The 26,814-nt window shown below is 33.5% G+C and overlaps 5 protein-coding genes across 5 annotated transcripts in view; 2 read left to right on the top strand and 3 right to left on the bottom strand.

Moving 5' to 3' along the window:
- Positions 1–390: 390 nt before the first annotated feature.
- Positions 391–4,802, bottom strand: LOC140043487 (malate dehydrogenase, mitochondrial-like). The gene is made up of 8 exons (XM_072088002.1): positions 4,647–4,802; positions 3,724–3,976; positions 3,396–3,505; positions 3,096–3,299; positions 2,209–2,307; positions 1,910–1,960; positions 1,429–1,530; positions 391–829 (listed from the first exon to the last, which is right to left on the bottom strand). Exons 1-8 carry the CDS (start codon positions 4,719–4,721, stop codon positions 701–703), a joined length of 1,023 nt encoding a protein of 340 aa, XP_071944103.1. The 5' UTR covers positions 4,722–4,802; the 3' UTR covers positions 391–700.
- A 305-nt stretch (positions 4,803–5,107) lies between these two features.
- Positions 5,108–8,315, top strand: LOC140044717 (serine/threonine/tyrosine-interacting-like protein 1). The gene is made up of 7 exons (XM_072089344.1): positions 5,108–5,278; positions 5,605–5,666; positions 5,949–6,048; positions 6,306–6,588; positions 7,068–7,168; positions 7,347–7,459; positions 7,764–8,315. Exons 1-7 carry the CDS (start codon positions 5,176–5,178, stop codon positions 7,893–7,895), a joined length of 894 nt encoding a protein of 297 aa, XP_071945445.1. The 5' UTR covers positions 5,108–5,175; the 3' UTR covers positions 7,896–8,315.
- A 90-nt stretch (positions 8,316–8,405) lies between these two features.
- Positions 8,406–10,583, bottom strand: LOC140044716 (alpha-ketoglutarate-dependent dioxygenase alkB homolog 4-like). The gene is made up of 4 exons (XM_072089343.1): positions 10,495–10,583; positions 9,940–10,087; positions 9,427–9,630; positions 8,406–9,036 (listed from the first exon to the last, which is right to left on the bottom strand). The coding sequence occupies exons 1-4, from the start codon at positions 10,566–10,568 to the stop codon at positions 8,509–8,511; spliced, it is 954 nt and encodes a 317-aa protein (XP_071945444.1). The 5' UTR covers positions 10,569–10,583; the 3' UTR covers positions 8,406–8,508.
- A 27-nt stretch (positions 10,584–10,610) lies between these two features.
- LOC140044715 (leucine-rich repeat and WD repeat-containing protein 1-like) lies at positions 10,611–22,021 on the top strand. Its single transcript, XM_072089342.1, has 14 exons — positions 10,611–10,692; positions 11,426–11,779; positions 11,991–12,104; positions 15,096–15,248; positions 15,672–16,613; positions 16,858–16,978; positions 17,296–17,402; positions 17,677–17,893; positions 18,005–18,074; positions 18,382–18,522; positions 18,773–18,882; positions 19,167–19,325; positions 19,761–19,870; positions 20,314–22,021. Exons 2-14 carry the CDS (start codon positions 11,438–11,440, stop codon positions 20,452–20,454), a joined length of 2,727 nt encoding a protein of 908 aa, XP_071945443.1. The 5' UTR covers positions 10,611–10,692; positions 11,426–11,437; the 3' UTR covers positions 20,455–22,021.
- Positions 22,022–22,575: 554 nt separating this feature from the next.
- LOC140044718 (serine/threonine-protein kinase NLK-like) overlaps positions 22,576–26,814 on the bottom strand; it is a 37,875-nt gene continuing 33,636 nt past the window's right edge. The window contains exon 11 of the mRNA XM_072089345.1: positions 22,576–26,806. Within this exon, the coding sequence (XP_071945446.1) occupies positions 26,752–26,806 (55 nt within the window). The 3' untranslated portion in view covers positions 22,576–26,751. The remainder of the gene's footprint in view (positions 26,807–26,814) is intronic.

Consider the following 26,814-nt stretch of genomic DNA (forward strand, 5'->3'; position numbering starts at 1 on the left):
GAAGTGTGAAAGTGTGAACATAGAATTACGATACAAATCACTAGGCCAATTTACACAGACGAGCGGTAACGGTAAGCGGTAATTGTAAGCGAAAAACCGCGTGGCTTTTCCCATTTACACAGCGCGCGGAGTTCGCGAACGGAGAGGTGGAAACCTCTCGCGTTAGGGTTCCAATACCTATGTTGGAATGACTTCATAATATAAATCGAAGATGTAGGGCGCGTCTACTCTGGGTTCCAGACGAAGTTTTGACTTAATATTAGTAAAAATATTTTGGCACAAATGGCGTTTCATTCATACGTATACTGCTTAAGCTTGGTCTGGAGTGTGTCTTGATATTGAAGTGATCATGTAACTGTCTGTACCTTACAAAAACCACAACAAACGATATTGACAAATACCTCACACATGTTTTTAATCCAATATGCAAAATTCTCTACCACATCTTCATTGTAATTTATAATAGTTGTAAAATAATACAAAAACTAATATAGCCCACTTCAATTTGTGTATAATCTCTACCAAATAATATTATATTACTTTAAAATTATTATGTTCATTTGTTTAAATAGTATTAACAAATATAATTCAGTTATGTATATTAGGACTACGGCAATCATTAATTATTCAGATAAATTTGCATACAATTCCACATGGGTAACACTTGGTTTTTACAATTAAAAAGAAGGTGGGTTGATATTTAGTTGTTAGCTGCAAATTCTTCACCCTTTGCGATGTTCTTCTTTAGTTCTTCAATGCACTCGTTGAGTATCTTAGTTTCAAAATTTGACAAAGTTCCTAAACCGAGGTTCCGCTCAATACCGTTGGGCTGTTAGAAAAAAAGAAAATTGTTCAGTATAGAACTGGTGTACGATTCCTTAAAACAATGCATAAATATTCTACGCTCTGGATAGGGTAAACTTTCCCTTCATAACATTTCTCCTGTTATAAGCATTTATGATTTCAATTCAAGTTTATTCCAAAAAATATAGCATTGCAGAAAAACTGAATTTGTGTCAAATTTACATTCAATCCATTACTTAAGCTCTGACTACACTATAAATCTAGTTTGACAAAAAATGTTTAATATAGTGTCATTGTGTCCTTATATGGGAATATCACATTTTTGTTGTCACATAAAGTTTGATAGGGTAGACAGAGCTTTACAAAATGATTAGCATATATACTTTTGACAAATAGTATGCAAAACAGAATACAAACATGTAAGTTTATAATTGGTCAACAATAGTGAGTGATTTTAGCAATGTAAATGCCAACATGACAGCAAGGGCCCACAAGCTGAAAATCTACACAAATTGAAATCTGGAAAAATAGACATTTTACTGCTGGTTGTAGTATACAGTTAAGCGCTTAACTGCACTGAGCAGGTTGGCAAAAAAATCTTAGATAGTTTTTCTAACTACTTACCCCAAGCAGAAGCGGTGATGCAAAGTAAGTAGCCTCTGTAAGTTCTGACTTGACAAAAGCGCACTCTATAACACCTTGTTTGCCGTTCATTGCCTCAAGAAGCTAACAACAAATATTACAAATATAACAAGTTATTTCGAGATGAATATTTAAGCTCTGTCTACACTATCAAACTAGTTTGACAAAAAAAAAGTGTGATGTGCCCAAATATGGTAGTGGTATAACATCATCATGTCCATATATGGGCACATCACATTTGTTTTGTCACATAAAGTTTGATAGTGTAGACAAAGCTTTAGTGAAATACAGATAACTTTTATTGTCCAAAAAAACTGGATATTGCATTGCTCACTTGTCACAAAGACAGATATAAAAATATAGTATAAAAATCAGAGATACTTAGCTGTTTTGATTGGCTTACGAGGTTGGCTAACATTATAATATTTAACTATATAATTTATATGATAATGTGGAAACTTACAGAGAACGTAAATCTAGCACCTGCATAGGCCATGGACAATGTGGCAGATCCCTGTAAAGAAAAGTGTCAAATAATTGGATTGCAATATTATTATATATAAAACAGTGAGTAAAGTAACCATACAGTAGAACCCTATTCAAGGGACACTCTTATAGGGTGACTTTCTTGCAAAATGAGAAAATAAACAAGAGCATATATAAAACTAAGGTCAACCCCTATTCAGGGAAAACACCTATTAAGTAGACACTTTGTTGACGATTATACAGTATTGTGTTACCATTGATGCATAAAATACTTACAGCTCCTGCTTTTGCATTGACAACTTCAGTACCTGCATTTTGAATTCTCTCAGTCATCTTTTGTAAGTCTTCATCACTAAATGATACCTTAGGTGTACACTGCAACACAAACATAATCATCACACAATCTTAATTCATTTCATTGTGTATTGTATTGGCATACGTGGCCCATGAATCAACAACAGTGCACTATAACACCAAAACAATTGGTGCATGCGACCTCTGGGACTCATATAAGTGAGTGAGTGGCCGAGCGGTTAAGAAAGTGGAACCGTAATTACGTAGCCATAACATCGGCAGGGGTTCGAGGCTCACTCGCTCCATGGTTCTGGTGGTAGAACGAGTCTTCTCGGATAAGGACAATAAACCGTAGGTCCAGTGTACACATCTAGCTCGTGTGCACTTTAAAGAACCTAGTACATCTTTCGAGACGAGTAGGGGGTAACCCCGGTGTATTAGTACATCACAGCTACTGATCACCAACTGGGCCCTCTGGGAGACCAGTCTTTGACTGAAGAGGTTAACCAGTATAAATATAAATAAATAAATAAAAAGTAATACAACAAAATTCATAAATTGTTAAAAAAATGTAAAACAATTGAAGCATTTTAATGTAATTTTGACTATCAATCAAACACTTTATGTGACAACAAATGTGATGTGCCCATATATGGACAAAATGATGTCATATCACTACCATTATTTGGGCACATCAACTCTTTTCTGTCAAACTAGTTCAATAGTGTAGACAGCGCTTTAATGTTCTTGGTAAAAGACTATTGTTAGAAAATCGACATTGGCAGGAACAGTGTAGTAAGAGCAGCAGCAGAATAATGTAATGAACATCAGCAACATTACTAGCATCAAGCAGCTATCTGTAAACCTACCTGTGATACGAGTGGGATGATCGTAATTCCAGAGTGACCGCCAATCACAGGGCAATTAGTGGCTCCAACATCTAGCCCCTTAGCCTCTGCAATGAATGTGTTAGCTCTTACGATGTCCAGGGTAGAAACACCAAATATCCTCCTGGGGTCGTACACTCCAGCAGCTTTGAAAACTTCAGTGGTGATTGGTACAGTTGAGTTCACCTGATAATATTAAATAATATTCAATGTTTTACAATAATAAATTAGCATTTCACGGTTCATAACATGGCAAATTTTACTTAGCAGCACACTACTTACAGGATTTGAAATGATTCCAATCATAGCTTTGGGACAATACTTGGCACATCCCTCTGCTAAGGTCTTCACAATTGATGCATTCGTGTTAAAAAGGTCATCACGTGTCATACCTAATAAAAAGTTAATATAAATTAATGATTAATGATGGAAATTAACCAATGTTTCTAGTGGAAATACGCAAAAATTAAAGATTTAAAATCTCAATTATTATATTCTACTTTGCCTTCTTGCCTTTGCATTTTTTATATTGCATTTATCAATATATATTATTATAATCGACATGAAATTAAAATACACCACCAATAATTATTTAAACATTTCTTCGCACCTGGCTTTCGTGGGACGCCAGCTGGAATGATGACAACTGAACATCCTTCCAAACATTCTTGAAGCTGGTCTGGACCTTGATGACCTGTGACCTTAGCTTTTGTTTCAATATGGCTCAAGTCAGCTGCTACGCCAGGAGTGTTGGCTATATCGTAAAGGGATAAATGCGATACAAGTGGGCTTTGCTTGATCAGTAATGACATAGGCTGTCCTATACCTCCGGAAGCTCCTAAAACTGCGACCTTTGCATTATTCTGTAAGTTGAAAAAAATGTCATTAAGTCAGAAAATTTACTTAAATTAGAGTGTTTTTTCTTTACTAAATACTACAACAATTGGCCTACAAAAACAGTAATATAATTGTAATATAATTATTATATTGGGTATAATTAGGTATTAAAGGTATAATATCTACTACTAATTAACTACTCCAGTCTATGTATGTATAGGCTACACAACAGACAGTTCAATGATATATAATATATAGATAGGCTAGAATGAATTGATCATTTTATACACCTTGCAACCAGGGAGTTGTTCAACTACCTAAACTAGGCCTCTCTCTAGTTTTTAGAGCACAAAAATTTTTTTTTTATAAAAATGTGCATATAGGATAGATTTAGGCCCTACCCCTCCTAGCTAGGCCTATATTAAATAAATTTTATATTTTTTGTAATTGTGACATTTTAAAACAAGACAAATATAGACTCTCATGAAATGTTATGGCAACTGACTGAGGTCAATAACATTTGGTGTCTTTTCAGTTATGCTAGGCCCAGGTCAACAATATAAACATGTCGGTAAAAGGCAGATTCCAGACGTTTTCTCCCTGGCAGTAATCACATACACAGTGTTGGACGATTTAATTAATTTAGGTAGGGCTAGCCTAGCTGCATATTTCCCCTTTAGTTTACTCAAACAATACCTGTGATGTGGATGAAAACTGTCGCACCGAACAACGTATGTTTTGTGAAGCCAATGCTCTAACAGAAAATGCCATTATTAATATATTTTTTACAAATTTAGGAAAATAAGTCAAGACTCAAAAGAAAGAAAAAGACCGGTGATCCACTTCCGTTTTTTAAAGGTCGCTTAAAAAAGTCCTTTGACCTCATGACCTATGCGCGTAGTTAGCAACAAGCCTCATTACATTCTAATAATATACCCGTAACGTTTTCTCTTTAAATATAGCATAACACACGAGTAATTTTTTTTCTTTATTGAAAAACAAATATTATTTACCCAACTTTTATTTTTAAATTTATATTTGGAACTGAAAAAGTAATTATTTTATACAAATACGTAAGAACTATATTTCCAAAAGCACAAACATTGCAGAAACAATGGCGTGCGTAGGCTCTCTTGGAAACAAAGTAAACAAACCAACGTGTGTAAGAAGATAACAAAACATCATTATTGACAGTTTCTCCTGAGATAACGAACAGTATTTTAACATGGCAGGTCTTGTTATATGTGAACCAACTGTTCTATACAATATATTGCAACAGTATACAACTTATCCATGTCTAAGTGACCCTAATTATTTACTCCTTTTAGGTAAGAATAAATTAGTTTAGTTGTAGCCTTCTTCTATCCTATATATGAATGATATATGATTCTGAATCAGGCTGTCTTATAATATTTAGAGCCTACTAACATTTAGGCTACTACGAACCATGGAGGCAGGTATACCTCTAGGGCCTAGAGTGCCAGTGTACTTGATCTCTTTTAAAATAGCATTTTTACTATCTTAAATAACTGCATGAGTAAGAAGTATGTGTAATGACAATCATTTTACTGCATATAGGCACAAAGTATTCAGATTTTTCTTGGTAGTAGTAAGTGCAATTTTTAAATAATGTATTAACATTCTATTACTTCAGATGCAAGGAAAACTAACGAATACAATGAAAGTCACATTATCACATCAAAACGAGCACCAAGGGTATGTGACTATTGTAATTAACGTAGATTGTTATTAATAACAAACTGTATAGTGTGTTTACAAGTCTTCAACTTGTTTTACGTTTTTCATATTGAGACAACTGCAATGAGACTGACTACTGACTTTAACAATTACATTTTTAGTATAGGCTTTACACATACAGGATTTTTCATTTTTACTTTTTGAGATACTGTAGGCTTCAACATCCCGGATTAAATCCCAAGTGTAGCCACACCTGCAATAGATACATCACCATATTTTCTCTATTTTTTTATTATATAGTCTCCTGAAGATGAATTCCTAGTTCCTTATGACTCTGAGTTAGAATGTAAACTGCATGTCGTGGTCCTAGATAATAACACAAGAACACTAAAAGACAATGGTAAGCAAACTTATTCCATGAAGAATATCTTGAAACTAAAAATCCAAATTCTAATATTTAAAATGTATTCTGAAACCTGACTTTGGGTCAGTCTACAAGGGTGTCAATCTGGTTTAGATGACAGGCATTACTTTATAGTGAACCCTTATCAATTAAACATTTTTATTATTATAATAATATTAGTTATCATATGTAGATTAGGATTTGTCATTAATGCATGATGGTACAGTACTACATATAATATGTTGTTTTCTTAGGTCCTGCCATAGCATGTGGCCGTGTGATGTCAGCAATGGGTAGTAAAAATCCAGTGAAGATCTTACGTGGTGGATATGAAGATTTTTCAGCACTTTACCCGTTTCTACGAACACAAACAATAATTTACATGCCAAGGGAATTAGACGCATTGAAGACGTACCCAATTGAGATTCTACCAGGGAAGCTGTACCTGGGTAGCTATGATCAAGGATGTGATGCTAGTATTCAGAAGGATCTCAAACTAAAAGCACATGTCAATGTGTCCAATGAAGAGGACACCTTGTAAGTATTTTCAAAAATAGGATATTATTTTTGATGTGTGAAATACTCTTAAAAAGCAGAAGTTTAAACATTAATTCATAACAACAGGCAAAAGAAATGGTATTATTGACAACAGAAGAAAATTTGGGAAAATAAAAAAGCAGGTGAAAAGGTTTAGCTTTTAAGAATACAATGGTCAAAGGATTTTGTTTGTCCCAATTGGTTTATTGTTTCTTTTAGCACTATTGAGTGTAAAATATGATTTAAATAAAAAAGAAAAAGCTCAGATTCCTCATTGTCATTGACACAACAATAGAGACAGTGGCTTAATGCAGAGGCCTGAGGATCCTGGTTTAGGAACGCCAACGCTGGAAGCATCAGGCATTTTCAGCCCTTTTCTACACATTTAAAGCCTGTTGTTTCCCCCAGAACCGCTCATAGCTGTTAACGCCACTGAATAGAGCTTTGCGTTGAATTTCAATTTTTACTTGTTTTAACAGATTTCAAGATGATTCTACTGGGGATGTATTCACTCTTCCTGCAATGGATGACAGCGATGCAAACCTATTCTCATATCTACCATATGTCTGCCAATTTATTTGTAAGCACAATACAGAAATATTTAGCTTTTGATCGTAACATTCACCTAGAAAATTGAAACTTTAAAATGAAGATATATTCCACTTTTGATTAATTGTAAAAGTTTAAGATGAATTAAGAAAACATATCTAACCACTTTTGAGTGTTTTTTTCAATTTTTTTTTTTACTTTTCATTCAGGTAAAAAACTTGAAGAAAACAAGACAGTTTTAGTATTCAGCAAACTTGGAATTAGTCGATGTGTTAGTGTTGTTCTTGCATACTTAATGAATTTTTACAAGTGGCCTTTACATGTAAGTAGTCAGTATGCAAATAACATTAAGAAATATGCTAAACAGTGTGTATATTGGTCATTCAAGTATGGTGACATGCCTAGAGCTCTGTCTGCACTATCAAACTAGTTTGACCAAAAAAAAGTGTGATGTGCCCAAATATGGTAGTCATATACCCAAATATGGTAGTGATATGACATCAACATGTCCATTATGAGTATATCACATTTTGTGTTACATAACGTTTGATAGTGTAAACAGAGCTTAATATAACTAATTCAAGTTTCTTGAATACATAATTAACAACATTTTGTTTTTATTATAGGATGCCTATAAACATGTGCTTGAGTGCAAACAAAATATCCGCCCTCATCGTACATTTGTGCAACAGTTGTCTAAATGGGAAGAATCGCTATTTGGAGAGGCTATCACAAACGTTCAAGATCCAAATTATTAATTTATCAAATTCAAAACTTTTTTTTCTGCTTCTTATTTCAAATTGTATTTTGTATTAAATAGTGATTTGGAGTTTGACTTTGGTTTATATTTGTTAATTTAATTATTTATAACAGGTGGCACTTTTTTGCCCTTTTCAGCTTTAAAATAATTGAAGATGACATTAATTTTATAAAACATGTCTCGGCTGGGATTGCTATAGTATAGAAATCAAATTATTATTATTATAGAATACAGAAAAATAATGGTTACTATGCACTAGCAGTGAACAGAATATGCATATTTTATGTATATGTTTCTATGTATATTTGCTGTTTTATTTTTAAGTTTGACAATCTAAAGATTCTTTTTACAATTTTAATCTCAAGGTTTGTAAATATTTTGTATATTTGTTTGAACCAAATTGTTTAAAGGCTAAAATCGACAACAATTGTATATGTAAATATATTTTGTTTATTCTGAATATTTCTGAACTTTATGTAAAATATAATTCTACATTATGGTACTGTACAGTATTTTAAAATTTGAATGTTTTTATTATATTTTATACATTAACATGAATGTTAATAGAACTTGAATAAAAGAGTTTAAAATCTATTTACTATTAATCTGTATCATTGCACGACAAGACCTTGGAACGATAATGCTCGTTCTATTAATTTTTTTCCTTGTTCACAAAGACTTCCACCATCTTGAAACTCATCTGACAGTTCTCTCCATGTGATTGCTACTCTCCGGGAAACAATCGCCCCTCGAGGTATAGAATGTTTCCATATGTGTCTAGCATCACCTTGAAGAACAACGAGACTCCTTTGTAAAAGTGGTATTCTCACTAACGTATTCTGTAATGATGCATCAGTGCGTTCATCACTATAATCTATTGTCATAGCTAGGTAGGAGTCTGAGAGTAGATTTAAAGTCACTAATCGTTCACCCCACAACCAAAAGTCGTCGAAGTGAGGGTCGATTGCGGAGCCTCTGGAAGGGTCGTAGTCAAGATTGCAGAGTTCGACCGGGATGAAAGTTTTCAGTGTTTCTAATGAAATCATTCGTTTGTATAAATCGCTACTGAATGCTGGAAGGCCAGTAAATTGTTGCATCCTCACTTTCTTTTTCTTGAAATTAACTTTTGGCCCATAATCCTAAAAAATTTATAATAAAAACACAAATAGTCAAATAGCCTTTTTTAGATAAAATAGCCGCATAAGAATATAAAATCACAAATCCACTTTAAATATTAGCCTACTACTAATTTGAGACTTTAAAACCCCAAAAGAGTTGTCAGTGAAACAAAACATTTTCATCTACTCAGTTTCAATTGCACAACATACAGTATTATACTTAAACATACAGACTTTAAACATACAGACTTTAAACAAAAAAACATTTAAAAATACAAACATTTAAAATTACAAACATTTAAATATACACATATTTAAATATAAAGCTTTCACAGTACATTTTCTTTTTTTACAAGTTTTTTTTCTGCAAAAGGAAGGCAGTTGCCATTTACACTGCTGACCAAGGCCTACCTGTTTTAACCTCCCAGACTGTGATTCCTTCCACTGTGAACAGTCAATTTCATCCACAATCAGTTTCTCCTCATGTGTTGTTACAAATTCTGGAATGATACAGACACCAGGAAAGTCTATGGTGTTTCCTTGGTGATATGGATGTTCATTCGGATGTGGTAATAACTCCCATGCTTTACAACACACATGGCAATAGACATACTCCTATAAAAAGGGTGAAAACAATAATTTTAATTGTAAGTATTGCAGATCCTGTTACATGTTATTTACAGAGTTATGCACGTTTCAATCATATGACCCACTATACAAGAGGTGCATCATTTGAATGTCCGATGTGCGTCATACCGTATATAAATAACATGACCCACCAATGTGTCAAAAAAGTTACTTAACTTTTAGGTGACCATGACGCAAACATTTTGACACACGGTGACCATGTTGTTCATGATATGATGGTGCGTGGGTGGTAAAGTGACAAGTGCATTACACAGGAAATAGTAAAAGTATCAAAACCTGAAATAGAGCAGCTACATTCTCCAGTGCCTGTGTCTTGATTTGTTTTTTGTTTGCTTCACATTGTAAGCACACACGTATTCCCTTGCATCCACATGATGTAACATTTGAACCACTTTCCATGACAATATTTATTGACTGCAAAAATCTAGTTTTAAATATTAAATACATTAATAATAATATTAATAATAATAATTACCAAAAACTTTGTTAAAAAAGTCTTTATTTTTATTTACACTGACTGACAGCCTAGTAATATATGTCGCATATATGATATATATGTCGATTCAAACTAATATTTAGTTACTACTAGGGTCGAAACGACTATAAATATTCCTCCACCTCAAAATGACTGCAGGCTGTCTGTGTGTATCTGACACTGATTTTATCATATAGCCTAGGGCCTAGCCTAGAAAACTAAACCAACGTTTTCACGATTATTTCTAGTTACAAACTTTATATAATAAACTATTAAATGATATTTATAAAGTAAAATTGTATCATTCCCAGTATTCTCAACCGAAAACGTAAAATAAAATATATAAAAAAACGCACACGATACGACGAAAAAGAAGACTAATTACTTTTAATAACAAGTTCAACACTAGAGGGCTAAAAACTGCCCTCATCGGTGACTTTTAAGCAGCAAGCTTTGTGTGCCATTTGAGAAAGCGGGAAGGAAATTCGACGCGTCGCGTCCTAAAGTTGGTTGGTATTTTTATATGGTTTTCACCTTTATATCAATATAATATCGTAAGTAACTTCTATCAATAAGTTTTTATTATTTTTAATATTTAGTCAAATACAATATTTTGATATGATGTTTCTTAGTTTTATTTATTTTCACTGTTTCATTTAGAAAAAATAGAGCCACGAGAATTTTATTGGTACACCAAGCCTAGATGAGGGCGCTGTTTGGCCGGTGACGAAAATGGCTATAATTTGTAAATAAAAGTGGAATTTTTTCTACTTTTAAATCCATTAATCAAATGCTTAATATTAATAAACGATTATTAATACAAATATATTTCTTTCATCACGTTTACTTTTTTTTTCTTCCTCCCCACTAACTAACCCACAGCCAGATTGAAGAATCTGCGGAAGCTATAAAAATCGTGTACCCACAGTTTTTAATTTGTGATGTAATCAATTGTCTACTGAACTGATATGTGCCAATTGTGACAGGTTTCTCATGTAGTATGAAACATTCGTTATTAATTACCATACGGTCGTTTGGCCTGAATGGAGATAAATATTACGGAAAACTACTACGCAAAATAATAATTTGGCCTTAAACTGTGGAAAACCCATGGACAAATTATTAAACCAACAACACTATAAACATAATTTAGCGAACCGTCCTGACTACTGTACTAGGCCTACCTAGTACTATTCAGCCTGTTGCTGTGCTCATGGAACATTATTAACTACGCCTATACCATGTACCATATTATTAATGTTTTTAAATATATATTTTACATTCCAGAATTATTATAAAATGTCTACCTATGGGTCTTTTGGAAAAGGGCCATTTGTATCCAGCACTGCTCTTGTGGAACGGATGGTTCTACAATGTGCTGGTTGTGTAACCTTACAAGAGATCCGTCATCTTGATCTCTCCGGACGTAAAATCGCCACGCTGGATCCTGCTGTCTTCTGTCGAATGCATGACCTTGAGACATTAAATGTCTCCAATAACAAGATATCTGGCTTTGACTACAATCTTGGTTTGCGAAAGCTCTCCAAGTTAGACATCAGTAAAAACAAGTTGACGTCTGTTCTCACTCTTGAGCAGTTTCTGGAAGTTGAAGAACTGGATCTTAGGGATAATGATCTAACAGTGAGTTCTAGTGTCCATTTACACTGAGAATCAATTATTTCACATTCAATTACATGTACATCTGATGTCATCCAGATATATGTTTTTTCTGTAAAACAAACCATCTTTGATTTGTAAATTATCTCAAATCTATCCACACACCCAGATACAAATATTTTTTCTGTATTACGTGCTAGTCTTTATTAATTTTGTAAATGATTTCTTTTGACAGACTTCAGATCATTACATTGCTGTATACATGTTGCCTAAATTGATGACGCTTAACGGCCAGGACATTGACTTTCGTGGAACTATAGACAATATGGAAGCAGAATTAGCTACTAAGGTAAGATGAAACATTTTAAAAACATCCAGGCTATCCAAACCAAAATATTTATTTATCCTAAATTTGAATGATAACAAATTGTAATACTACTGTACATGTATGTGTATTTTTCTTTTGAGTAATTAACAGCAACGTCCTCTGAAGTAGAAAATCTTTTTGGACATTGCTGGTTCACAGGGTTCTCACCAGCATGTCTTGTCGCGCCAGCCCACGCATTTCATAATGAGGTCGGAAAAAAATGCAGTTTGTAAACAACCCTATGATTTTCTTTTTGTGCGGTAACAAGATGTGGAAAATTAATGAGTAAATTTTGACTGGCGGAGGACCAAGTTGTAAATTACTAGGAAGCATTATTTATAAATAAATACTACAGTACAGAAAGAAAATACTGCAATTTTACCTACGAAGTAGCTTCGTAGATAGAACGTAGGCTACGTTGTTGGCTTCGTAGGTTCCATTGTTTGGCTTCGTAACCTCAATAAACAACTTTCAATGAGCTACGTTCTGAACTTCGTAGGGAAATCGTAACCTAAATAAACAACCCTACGATGTTCTTAGTGAAGTAAGGTGTGAAATTAATGTGTTAAATTTAATTGGCGGAGGACAAAGTTGTAAATTAATAAAAAATAAATAATATTTTTTAATCGTAATATTTTCCTTCGTGCGTGTTTACCTACTCAACGGCGAATATAAATATAAATTTCCCACGAAGTATAATAAGAGAGACACGATCCAACACAGGTGAAACGCAACGAACAAGCCAACATAAACATAATATAGCGAACGTCCCATCCAGAAACGATGCCGAGAAAAAAAGATCGTAAACAATTCATTCTAAATATAGCATCAGGACGTTCAATCGGTCGCTCAAAAAGACTGCCGGCAGAAGACCGTAATTAATACAGACCTAGTTTTTTTTTGTTGGTCACATGGCATGAAACGCGATACTCTCTGCTTACCGCAATCTCTCACATGTTTTTTTTACTCAGTACGAGCTCTACGAGAGGGTGGCTACCGTCTGACGACGATAAAACAGTAATTAAGATCGTGTACCTGGATTTTGTGTCACATGACATGAAACATAATACTCTCTCTAAACTGCTCAGCTCACATGTTTTTCCCCTCCAAATTCTGGTCGGGCCTTTTTCTTTATACATGTCGGAATCATTTTAAAAGGCCTATTTATGTATGTTAAATCTTAATATGGGATATATATTTATTTTGCATATATTTTGTTGGTGTCCTAGCCTAGGTGTCGTTGTTTTTATAATTCGCGAACCCAACAAGGTAGAAATAAATTAAATAATTTATAGTGTAGGCCGCCGAAACAGGCTAGGCCTAGCCTCGACTCTCTCTACGTGAGCTGAGGTCCACCGGCCCGATGTTGTTTCGTCGGCGGATTTCCGTCCAAATTAGGATAACCGATGCGTAGGGCGGCTACAAAAATTGACCTACTAATCTTTGTAGGATTTTAATTAGCAAACAATACATTGTTTGTTTGCATTGTCCATGCTTCTACGAACCACCCTACGATCGAGGCGTAGCCTAGATTTCATAACAATACATCGTAAGCTACGAACAATACATCGTAGGTAGGAGAGAACAATACATCGTAGGCTACGAACAATACATCGTAGGAGAGAACAATACATCGTAGGCTACAAACAATACATCGTAGGCTACAAACAATACATCGTAGGAGAGAACAATGTCCTACGTTCTACCTACGATCTACCTACGAAAGCCTACGCGTAGATACGAAGCAGTAATTTCTTTCTGTACTGTATTTTTAATCGTAGAAATTTCCCACGGTAGAGAGGCACGATGGCACTTACTCCATTGTGAACCTCAATTAACTAGTATGGTAGGCTAGGCCACCAAGTTCTAAAAATAATATAGTCGATCCAGAAACGATGCCGACAACAACAAAAGATCGTTGAAATTCTAAATATAGTATCAGAACGTCGATCGCGCAGACCTAGATTTTGTTTGGTCATATGGCAGGTGCGGCCGGCCTGGAAACGCGACGAAGTTCGTGTACCTAGATTTTGTGTCACATGACATGAAACGCAATGATACTCTGGTACTCTCTCTCTAAATTTAACTGTTCCAACCACACATCGCACATGTTTTTTTCACTCAAAATCCTGGTCTGGTCGCGTAGCTACCGAATACTAGGCTAGGGCCATTTTCTTTACACAGTTACATGTCGTAATAATTGAATAGAATAGGCCTATGTTAAATCTTAACATAAAATATATTGATTTTGCATGTATTTTTTTTGTGTTGACGTCGGTGTATTTATAATTCGCTAAGCCAAGGTAGGATTAAATTAATATAGCGTAAGAGGCCGCCGAAACTTGACTCGACTCCGATGTCAAATCGGCCAACGATGTCATCTCGTCCGGCTAAATTAGGCTAACCAGTGCATAGGGCGGCTAAAAAATGTCGTCTCCTAGCATAGCCTAGGTAGGATTTTAAGGTGTCGTCGATTTTAATTAGTGAACATTACATTGTTAATTTGCATTGTCCATGCTTTTTCTAAAGGCGATGACAATGGTGTTTATTAACCCTATACGAACCACCCTATATGATCTACGCATAGATAATTATAATAAAAATAGGCTACGATCTTCTACATGTGTAAATAAAGTGGTGGTCGGCGCCATGAAAGTGGTGGTCGGCGCCATGAAAGTGGTGGTCGGAAATTCCGAGTGGTGGACGGGGCCGACCACCGTGGCAAGAACCCTGGGTTCACAACACAGTGATGTTATGAACTTTGGAACGTAGCTCGTTAGAAGGTTGTTGAACAACATAGGCTATATTCTACCGATTGAAGCTGCCTCAAAAAATATTCTATTTCTGTACTATATCTCTTTAATATGAATTAAAGATGAGTATATGATATGAATACCTTCTGTGTTGGATAGATGTTAATTATTAACACACCTATAAAGAAACAGTTAATTACACTGTAAATCTTTTATGTAGGTTGTCAGTGTTTGGGAAGAAGAGTTTGCAGGTCATGCAATTGGTATGACAGAGAAGTCTGATATCCTTGCCCTGGAACAGACTTTCATTGAACGGCTTAAAGAACGTGTTCAATTTGGCGCTGATGCTCTTATGGAATTCACACATTATATGGTAAGTTTTGTTATTTATACTGGGTATTATATGTATAATAGATTAACTAATTTATCAAAAATGAAAGTCTAATCGATATACAAGATTACATACAATATAAGTTAATTATTTATTAAGTTAATATAAGTAATAATTAATATAAGTGAACATCGTATAGGCCTACTCTATCTCTAACAAAACTCTGTTTTATCAACTTAATCCAAAATATAGTCATTATCTCACGACCATTTTACAGTCACCACCATATGGGCTTTCTTCACCAGCGCTTCTATGAATGGATGACTAGTTGGGAGCAGGAATGCTAGTAGACCGAACCCAGTGCCGTCTTGATTTTACGATCATTCGGGAAATTACCTCATCACGTTTCCCTTGTGCTTGCAATTACAATGATGCTAATACTATTTTTTATGATTTTGTTTCCAGCTTACAGTATTAGCCGAAAGACAAATCACACAAGTATTTGGAATAGTTCGAAAGCCACTACTTGAAAAGGCTAAATATGTAGCGCCTGCTGAAGAACAAGCTCAACCGGAAAAGAAAGTGTGTTCAGAAGAAACAACAGCAACCGAGGTCATAAAACTTCAAGTTACTGAACCAAATGGAGAGAAGCAAACTGATGCAGCTGTTGAAGAGCCAACAGCAAAGAAGGCTAAACTTGAAGATGGAGAAAAAAATGAAGAAACGGAAAAGATGGACACAACACCAGCAGAAGAGGCCCAGGAACCAGTACCAAATGGTGAGACATCAGATGAAAAAGAAGCTAAACCAGATGAAGCCGAGACAACAACTGTAGCAGAGACAGATGCACCAGAAACTGAGGTACCAGAAACTGAAACACCGGTACCAGATGCAACCGACAAAGAAACTGCCAAAGAAAATGTACCTGATAAGGATGAAAAGACCGATACAGATAAATCAACCGAAAGTAATGAAGCATCACCAAGTAAAAAAGCCAAAACAGAGACCAAGACGCCTACAAAAAAACAAGAAGCCAAATCACCACCTAAAAAGGCCGCGGTAGAGTCTGAAACTCCCGACCAGCCTGTAAAAAGAGGAAGAGGGAGACCAAGAAAGGTTCCTAACCAGGACACACCAGCAAAGGAAGCAAAAACAAAGGAAACTCCAACAAAGACCAAGGAGACACCAGGAAAAACAAAGGAAACACCAGCAAAGACCAAGGAGACACCAGGAAAAACAAAGGAAACACCAGCAAAAACAAAAGACAAATCTTCCAAGACTAAAGAAACGCCAGCAAAAGCTAAGGATACAGCATCAAAGACGAAGAAGACACCTGTTGTGAAAAAGAAAAAAGATGATACTCCTCAACCGTGGGTGCCACCAAAACTAGATGTACCTCGGAGTAAGGTTAGTATGTCTGATATTTCTGTTACATTGAGGAGCTAGTTAAATAAAATCACCTATAAAATCCTGGTGGTGATTTTACTAGTCAGGTGACTAAACAAACCATGTACATTTCTAAATGGACTGTATTTTAACATTGAATTTGTGTAGTTTAATGTGAACTCTGAATTTTTATTGGGTTCAAGTGTAGATTAGATGGCCACATAAGGTACTTAATGAAGTACCTCAATATTGTGTTTTTCAACAGAAAGAAAATCCCAAGTTTGAAGGTGTTCATTTTCTTAGATGCCATTCTTTGGAAAACAATCCTAGTGATGACAGTAGGAATGTGTGGAAGTGTGCGTTTGAACCAGATCCGGAAAATCCACGTAAGTTTCCCGAGGGAGTTTCCTGATATTTAGAGTGGTCTCACACTAATTGTGAGTGGATATACTAAATTGGGAAGTGCCTGGCATAGCCATTGTTTATTATAAATTCTGATGCACAAGATTATTTAGAATAGCACCCTCTATGTATGAGTATATTTCAGTTAAGGATAGCACCCTCTGTGGTTTGGCTATGCATGTAAGATATTTCCACATTGAAACCTATTACACACAGGCTCTAAGAATCCTTTTCTAACATCCCAATTGTGTATCTAAAGATATAAGCATTTTATGATTTTATATTTAAATTTCTTTTTTAGAAAATAGTACTTCAACTGTAGCAACTTGTGGTGGTAATTCAGTGTGTTTGATTGACTGCGAGTCGGGCAAAGTTATGAAGCGTTACAAGCACGAAAATGTTGAAGAGGCAAGTTACAAAACGCTGTAAAATTTAGAGAATCTATTTTAAACAATTTTGTATTGGTTGTGCAAATTCTGTTTTATATATAAAAACATTACAATTTTTTTTTTCTTCTCCCCTCATTATCTTTTTTATTTTTTGTTATTATTTTGTCAAAGTAATATGGGGTCTCCATCATACAAACCTCCAGGTTTCCTGAGAGACCATTTCATCACTTTCTTGAATCATTTTAGATACAGTACTAATTATTTTATTTGTGAATAAATATATATTTTTGTAGGAGTTCTACTGTTTAGCATGGACAACATTAGAAATGGACGTCGGCGACGCAAAGATTGCACGCAAGAGTAATATATTGGCAATTGGCGGTGCTCGTGGTGATGTGAAACTGTTGCACCCTGAGCAATTGATTTGTTATGCTCAGCTCAGAAATTCACGCAAAACATGCTCTATCAATACATTGGTGTTCCATCGTGACAAACCCACTTGGCTTTTTAGTAAGATGGTTTTGAAATTATTTTTTTATTTAACTTATCTTAAAATCTTGCCAACTAGTAACATAATATTCCATTGGCATTATTATGTTATTTAGCAACTTGTATTTTCAGGTGGTGCTGAAGATGTTGTATTGTGGGATATTGGTGTTCCGTCTGGACCAGACTATAAATGTAAATGGGTGTAAGTAGATTGCAATACATTGTTGATAGGAATAATACACTAAAGGTCAAAGTTCATTCTCTAGGCTTGGGTGTGTCAAAGGTCACACTTTATTGTTGTTTATTTAACAAGTAAATTTGCTGTGGGTGTCAGTGGCTGGATTTAATAGAGCCTAAGGTACAAATAAAATATGCAACAAGTTAAATAATAAAGTAAAGCAGCCGGAAAGTTCCAAGATTTCATAAAACCCTATTTATTTTGTCAAGGCTATTAATATTTTATTTCTCCATGCTTTAATATTTTGTTTGTCTATTTTTTTTTGCAATAGAAAATTGTTTTCGTTCCTTCCTCCTGGCACTGGACGAGTTCTGGGAATTGTGTACTCGCCAAAGAATGATTACATAGTTGCAGGCTGTGAGAATGGATGCTATGGCTGGAATCTACAAACAAAAACTAGTAAAAAAGAAAAGTAAGTAGCTATTTTATTTTTATTACACCTTATTTATAGAGGGTGGCCCTAATCCGTGTATGCGGACAATCAAGGGGCCTCTTTTGATGATGAGTGACAGTGGCTGTGTGTATACTAGTACACTAGGGTAACCCCCTACTCGTCTCGAAAGATGTACTAGGAAACCCAGCTTAAGGCTACATTCACATTAGTTATAATTCTGACTAATAATTTCTATTTTTCTCGCTCTAACAAATTTATTTTGTTACAGGGTACACACCTTAGAATTCCTACTGCCAAGTATTGCACGTAGCGAGGAGAATGAAGATGACGAAGGTGATACAATTGATGGCATGGCTGCCATTGATGATGACCTTATGGGTATGTAACTCTATGATTTTCAGTTTACTAAATAATATCTATTAAATATACATAGAAGATAATGAGACCTCAAACATTGATTCATTCCAGTCAATTTACACAGACACAGAGTGATAAGAGTAATACAAATATAGAAACTATTTTATACTGTGTTAATAAAAAACAAACTGGACTCGCTCATTGTTTTATAGATTCCTCGTTCTCAAGAAATAAGCCAAAGATTTTTTTTTCTCTTGCATATAATCCCATATTATGTTTATAAATATTTTACCTTTCTTTTACAGTTAGTAAAGTTGCTGCTGATAAATCAATTCAGATTTGGAGTTTATCAGAGGCCAGAGAAAAGCAGCAAGCCCGCAAGAAAGAACTTGATATTGTACCTGTACATACTCTAAATTGGTCAAGTACAGACAACATCTATATATTACTTAACACATGGCCAGGTAAGGTATCTGAGTAACTGCTAAGTGTATGTTTAAAGAAAGACCTGCATATTATAAATAGTATAAACCAACAAAAAAGCTAGAGTTGACACCTCAACTCTGACATCTCGTCTGTGTAAATTGTCCTTATTAAGTCAACATCCATAAGACAACACATATAAGGCAGAGGCACATCCATGTTTATTTGATCAAGGCAAACTAACAGGATGCTGAGCTCCAGAGATCAAAGCGTTTATCTGTGGCTGTGACACGATCAGTTTCACTCCCTTAAAGGAAGCGGGGCATCCCTGAGAATGTGTACATAGTACAGTACTGTTGGTATGTGTCGCAGCCAGACATAAGATCAAAGGAATGTTACGAGTTTCTATCTTTGCAAGGCAAGCTCTGTGTCCTGTTGTTAAATTGCCTTGATTTGATATTTATTAATATTTACAGGTTGTGGTCATATTGTATGTGGTGATGCTAATGGCCCTGTATGGCTTTATGAAGTAAAAGACGTGAAAAAAGGAGCAAACAAAAAAAATATGGATCCAAATCCGTTACAAGTAAGCTGTATTATAATTAAATAGTATTACATATGTTTACAATCGGTTTCAGAGGAAAAGTTATTAGACGTAGTAAATGGCAATGTTCTGCCAGGCCTCTTCTGTATGAAGTCCAATGTTCAACGATTTAGAACATCCAAGGCTTGGATGGGATTGTACATGTGACTGTGATACAACAGTATAACAGAAAGAAGAAACACAGACAAATATTGTGTTTATGTTCTTGTACAAAAATAAACCGCTTTACACGCATAAAATATCCTAAAATAACCAAAAAAGTGTGGAACCACTTTGAAGCTCCCATATGAGAGCTCACTGGAACAGTATTCAAAGGAGCTCGAGTGAAAAAGGCATCTGTCTATATCCTATCCTACCAAAATAAGAAGTAAAAAGATGTTGCTTAAGACTTATATAAAAAATAAATGTTTGCCTTTTATTTATAGTTATTGGACATCCCTGCTGGAACAGTGAGTTTATCTAAGGAACAGAATTTGATAATCAATGATGTTGCTATTAACTCTGATGCAAACTTCATCGTTGGAGTTACAAGCAAGAATATGGTTTGCATTTGGAAGAGATCATAGTCTTGAACATAGTCCGCAAAAAACATTTAACATATGGATATTGCATTGCTTCTTAGCTGTCTCCACACTAAAGCGTGGTTCCCACTAGCGACGCAACGTAACGCAATCTACGCAACGTAAGAAAATGCCCTTCCAACCATTGTGTTTGCCCCGCCTGCGTTGCGTTGCGTTCTAGTGGGAACCACGCTTAAGTTTGACAAAAAAGGTGTGATGTGCCCGAATATGATAGTAATATGACAAAATCATGTCCATATATGGTCACATTACATTTTGTTGTCACATAAAGATTGATAGTGTACAGGGCACTAGCCTCATCATATCTATTGCTTTCCAAACCAGGCTGGCAAATGAGTTGCCTGCTATTACAAGTAGCGTTCATTGTGGTTGAGTGAATCACCATCGTATTTTGATTTTATTCTGGTAAAACCTAATCTTTCTTATCAAAATTAAATTTATTTGAATGAATATTTTAATTGGATATTAAATTTTAAAAGTTAAAAACTGAGTTAAGGTACATTTTTACATAAATTGTCGAGTAGATAATAATTAAATAGATAATACAAAATTGGCTCTCAAAATTGTTTGAATTAAGTATGTTAAATCTACAGAATTTTATTTGGAATCATTAATTAAAATTGTAAGTCTTATTTTCATATTAACTGTGTATATATTATCAAAGTACAGTATAAATAGAGTTAGGGAGTCCTAATTTATTATTACTTTTTTAAACAATGTTATGAGTGTAATTATGTTGCGTTAAAATGACGTTTGGGACATACAGGTATCATTCAACAGATAATTGGTCAATTATTTAAAAAATAAAACAACTTAATCAGGGAGTCAGAGTTATTATATGGATTGTGTTAATGCTATATACTGCATGCTGATTAATTCAATATACAATAGATTATGTCATTCAAAATCATAATTAATTATAACCATTGAATTTCTGTATGGAGGATATATGGATTATTTTTATTCTAAAGCTATTTTTCCAAATCCATACTTAAATGTAAAGTCTCTACATAAACCAATAATATTCTAGCTTATGTATAATTATTTACCATATATAACATATATTAATTTGTGGGAAAAATTATGTAAAGTATGAACTTTCTTTTTAAGCGCATTTATGTCCCTTTTTAAGGTCGAGTTTTTTTTTTTAATTCATGCTTTCTGTAAATTGTTACTTTAGTGTGTTTTTTAATGTTTTCAGTTTATTAGTATCAATAAACAAATTAAGTATTTTCAAATTATGGCATTTATAATAATTATGTGTTTCAAATAATAAATATCGGTGAATATTCATTGCACGATATTAATAAAAAGATCAAAGTATGACTAAACATTTTGCATTTAATGATATCAAAAACATATTGATAAATTTGTTCTGCAATGTGTGTGTGTTTACCAATCACACATAAGTGAGATATTTCAGTCTTAAGTCAAGATTTCCACTTAAGTGGTATTTACTTTGTGTGATTGGTGAATATGGACACTGGGAAGTAAGAAATCATGTTGAATTTGTAAATGAAATAATTGGATAATCTTGCTTGAAATTGCCAATACATACATGTTTTTAATTTTAATGGTTTTGTGTTTTGTTTCCAAAGTGAATTACACCATAATATTGTAATCTTGAAAAAGTATAATTGAAATCGATCATGATACTCGGAGAAAGCCGAATACAATAAGAACAAAATGTGGGGAAATAACCTGCATCTTTGCAGCCTAACTTGGCTGAATTGTGCAGCTTGTTGTACAGCTACCACTAAATGGTGGTGCCATTTGCCAACATGGGCTGAAATGGATTAGCACACCAGGGTAACTTCCTGCTCTTCAGAAGATGCACTCGGTTCTTTTAAGTTCACACAAGCCAACACAGGACTTGTTCTACCACTAGAACCATTTAGTTGAGGAGAGCCTTGAACGACTGGTTTGTGGAAGTCTGCCTTCACCACTCAGTCACTCGACACAATTGTACAAATACACAATGAACCGAATATATACCTTCAATTAAGCAGTTTTAAGTGAACGATTCTTTAGTTCTGAAGACAATTGATTCCGTATTTTATAACCAATCAAGTAAAACATTTTTTAATGAAAAACAAAAACAATGTATTCTTATTTTTATATTTTATTCATTTTTTTTCAAAACTTTTTCACCATCACCGTAACCTTTGGGGATCTAGTATATTTTATGGTGGTTGGACATACCTTAGACCGCGTATGAATAAATAGACCTCGTACACTCGTTTTAATTGCACTAGGTAACGTGTCCCCACATCTAAAAAAACAACTGACAACTAATAGGTGCTGCTGTACAAGAATGTTCAGTATTATCTCTTCTACAATAGACATAAAAAAGAAACTATTATTTTACAATACAAATATATGAGTGCTGAATAACCAATATAATTAATACAATTACTATAGACGACAGAGGGAAAATAACCTCCCGCGAAAACAGTACATTAACAGCAACTTAGGGAGTCTTATCAAAGTTTTTCTTCACAAAGTAATTAGTTCTTAATTATTAATTTGTTCATGCTTAGATACGCTTAATAGTTAAGTAGGAGTCTTAGTGAATAGCATATAGATCTGAACATGATGGTCACCTCAATCAATACTTTGATACATCCCCTAAAAATACACCCTTAATAAATAATAGATCGTTGCTGTTTCATGGGTGCAGCAAAAACAAAAAAATGTGGCTCTTAACTGAAATATTACAAATACATATTAAAAGCCAATAATAAAAAAATTACAATATTTATATAGTACACACATAATTAATGATTTGTTGAATTGAATGGTTTTGAGAATCTTATCTCAATTTTAGCATACTATACAAAAAGGTGCATTTTTTTATACAAACTAATACAGTACAAAATGGTAATAATTGTTCGTATGAAAACTGAAAACTATTGGCGAAATGCTAAATATTAAAATTTAAAGGATTGGCTGGAAATCAGCACCTCAGTCAGCACATTGTTGAACTATGAAATTACATGTTGTTTTTAACAACTTTAAAATGATTATTATAACAGTACATACATAAGAGGCAGTTTGCTACACCTCAAAATTCTATTATATGCCTTGCACCTAAGTATTCAAATACTGTATATTATTTCCGGATCAAACTTTAATGTAAAGCATTTTCTATTGGTATATATCAAAATCATTTGAGATGCATTGGAAAACAAAATCATCTCACTGTTACTGTTAAGTTGTACTTGTTTTAAATAAATCACAGTGGACTGTCTCTTGTTTTAATATTGCTAGGACACTGGTGGTACCCACTGGCAAGGTTCGCACTGGAGACTATTGCTTCATCTTCAGTACTTCCACGTAATAGTGCTTCTTGAGTTCAGTAAATAAATAGCACTCTTAATATTTACAAAATTACTAACCTTAGACACTACAAACATCTATATTACTACTTCATATCATCTATCTTATTTATATAAGAATAATAAAAATTAATTTATAGCAACAAAGTTTAAAATCAATCAGATTACCAGATGATTTTGTTCTTTAATCATTGTTCAAACAGTTACTTATAGTGGAGTGTCTTGGATGTCAACATGCCTACCTGGTAGACACATGAAGATGCATTTATACAAATTGTAAAATTGATGGAAAAACGACATATCAAAACCAGTAACTTTCTGTCGATAAATTTCTCAAAGTAATGACTGACATTTTTTCTGTAAATACAGAAGCCTTAACGAATTTTTAAGAATGAAATACAGTGTTTTCTAGCATCTTATAAAAGAAATATAAAATAAAAAGTTTGTATAATAGTACTTAAACTATAGAAACATAATGTATGGCATGTATAACATTAATAATAATACATCCGTATTTCCAACAAATTCTGAATGGAATTTTCTAAATCAATGGTTATGGTCAAATTTAAAACAACAAGTCTAGAATTCATACTAAAATACATCCACGATTGTAGAAGTACAAAGCTGTTGTCTTTCTTCATTTGGAATGATGTAAATGATGTTTCATACCAATTGTTACACTTATCTTGTGTTTTTTTTATAACATGATTAAAAACAAATGATAATCATTAATACAATTATTTACTATGGCACTTATTAGACATAAAACCCTTTTGGATTTCAAAAATAGTTTAGTTACTCTGTACAATGTGAATGAAACAACGTAGCCATGAATAAAATTCAGATTTCACTTCTTTTCTTTATACATTAAAAAACATTTAAAATATTCAACTCAATCTTTACAACATGTGTATATAAACATGACTTTCTTTTTTTTTTGTGTTATTTTTATCAAATAGTTTCTTTGGATCATATTAGAATCTGTAGGTTTTAGATAAATGATTTTGTCTGAATCATACTTTTACGCTTGCTTAATCTTTCATCAGGAATCTCTGAACTTCTGTGAACTTTTATCAAAACTTGTTGACATTTTTCAAAACTTTTTAACCTTTTATCATGGATTCTTTCTAATTTTATTTAGAATTTCTAAAACTTTTATCAAGAATGTAATGCAAAAAATATTACTACATTTTTTGCTGAAGCCTAGCACATGGCATTTCAGCAAATTCAGTTTAAAACACGATTGTCATGAATTAACATTTGTGGAAATAAAACAACACCGCTCTCTTTGAAACACATCAACTGCAGTGTAAACGAGCAGCATATCAATCTGGCTCCTCGCGAATCGTTGCAGCGTGTTTGTTCATGCATAAATACTAAAGATTCACTGATTGACAGAACTACTGTTTAGAGTTTAAAACATGATCCTTCGTTAATAAATACAAACAAGAATATATTTAACATTAATTACACAAGTTATGTATATTTGGACATTATTTAAATAAAACTAGATTTGTAAATCACAAATTAAAATTAATGAAACATAATTGCCTTTAATCTTTTAAAAAATCCCCCTTCGTGTTGATGGAAAATTCAACATACATTCATTATGTAAAGTAAAAATTAAACTTCCCAAATTTGAAAAAAAGAAGAAAAAAACACTTTTACTTTACTCAGAATAAGATTATAATTTACATGCATTTTTTTTTCTAGAAAATATGTTATTTATTTGTGAAGTGGATGACATATAATAACCATTCGAAAGACGTTTTACCTTGAAAGATGAGTTCTAAGCCAATATAATACTACATACGCTTAGTAGTTGTGATTTATGCACCATCAGGCCCAAACTTAGTTAGTTTTTTGTACTTTCTTTTGGCATGGCAGATAAACAGGGACATTTAAAGTTTTTTCTAAACTTACCCTGACTGTGCCTCTGATTGTACACCCAACAATTTCTATTATTAAGTATATTTGGGGAATTGGGATGAAACATTTAATAATTATAAACATTATTTTCCTATCTTTTATATTTTCATGAGCAAAATCACAAAAGGTTTTCATTATCTGAAGGTTTAGATAAAAGCAGTTTTTAAAGCAAGGCTTTTTGTTAACAAAACCATTCAACTAAAATAAATTATTGCATTGTTAAAGGCGATTTTAAACAAGTCTCTGTATTTAAAAAAAAAATGTTTCTTTAATAATCAAAACAATTTCAATAATTTATTATAAATATTGTGTTTTTAAGCCTTTTTAAAATTAAATGTATTACTGTATTTGATTAATTTTACATTTAATTATTTTATTGCATCGTTTTCATGCAGCGTTTTCACCAGCAATTTTCAGTATTATTGATTATTAAGTATGAGTGTTATTGTTTCAATTAGATTAAATTTGTCCAATTGAGTTGAGTACACCATAAAATAAAATGTAAAAAAAAAGAAATTATTTTAAACCCATCAAAATGAAAAAAAAAACAATGACTAAAATAAAAATGATGCCAATGTTGGAAGATAAGTCTAGATTTCTTATATTTATCATAAATTATTAAATTATGCATATTTAATACTAGTACTGGTTATGAAGATTACTGAATCACTCTTGGGGAAAAAGAATACGCCAAAAAACACTATACAGTACCTCATGCAAAGACAAAAAAACAATCTACATGTAATAAAATAAAACCCGACACGAGGTAGCAATAAAAAATAAAGTCATCAACAAGTATGCAGATCAACTCTGACCCAACATGGACAAAAAGAACTTGTTACATTTGTGCAGCATTTAAAATTACATTGAAAAGATGTCTTTAAAATCATCTCCGAATACACTCATAATGATTTTAATATTCTATTAATTGTGCACATGCATAAAAACTTGATGATTGTACTAGACATCATAGCAGGAATGCTTCACGTAGACGAGTGGAATAGAAGGAACGTTTTTATTCCCACGGTTGAGGTGTTGGGGGTAGCTCAGTGGCACTAGCTACAGATGAACTAAAAGA

This window comes from Antedon mediterranea, chromosome 3 (genome assembly GCF_964355755.1).
Source record: "Antedon mediterranea chromosome 3, ecAntMedi1.1, whole genome shotgun sequence".
NCBI lineage: Eukaryota > Metazoa > Echinodermata > Crinoidea > Comatulida > Antedonidae > Antedon > Antedon mediterranea.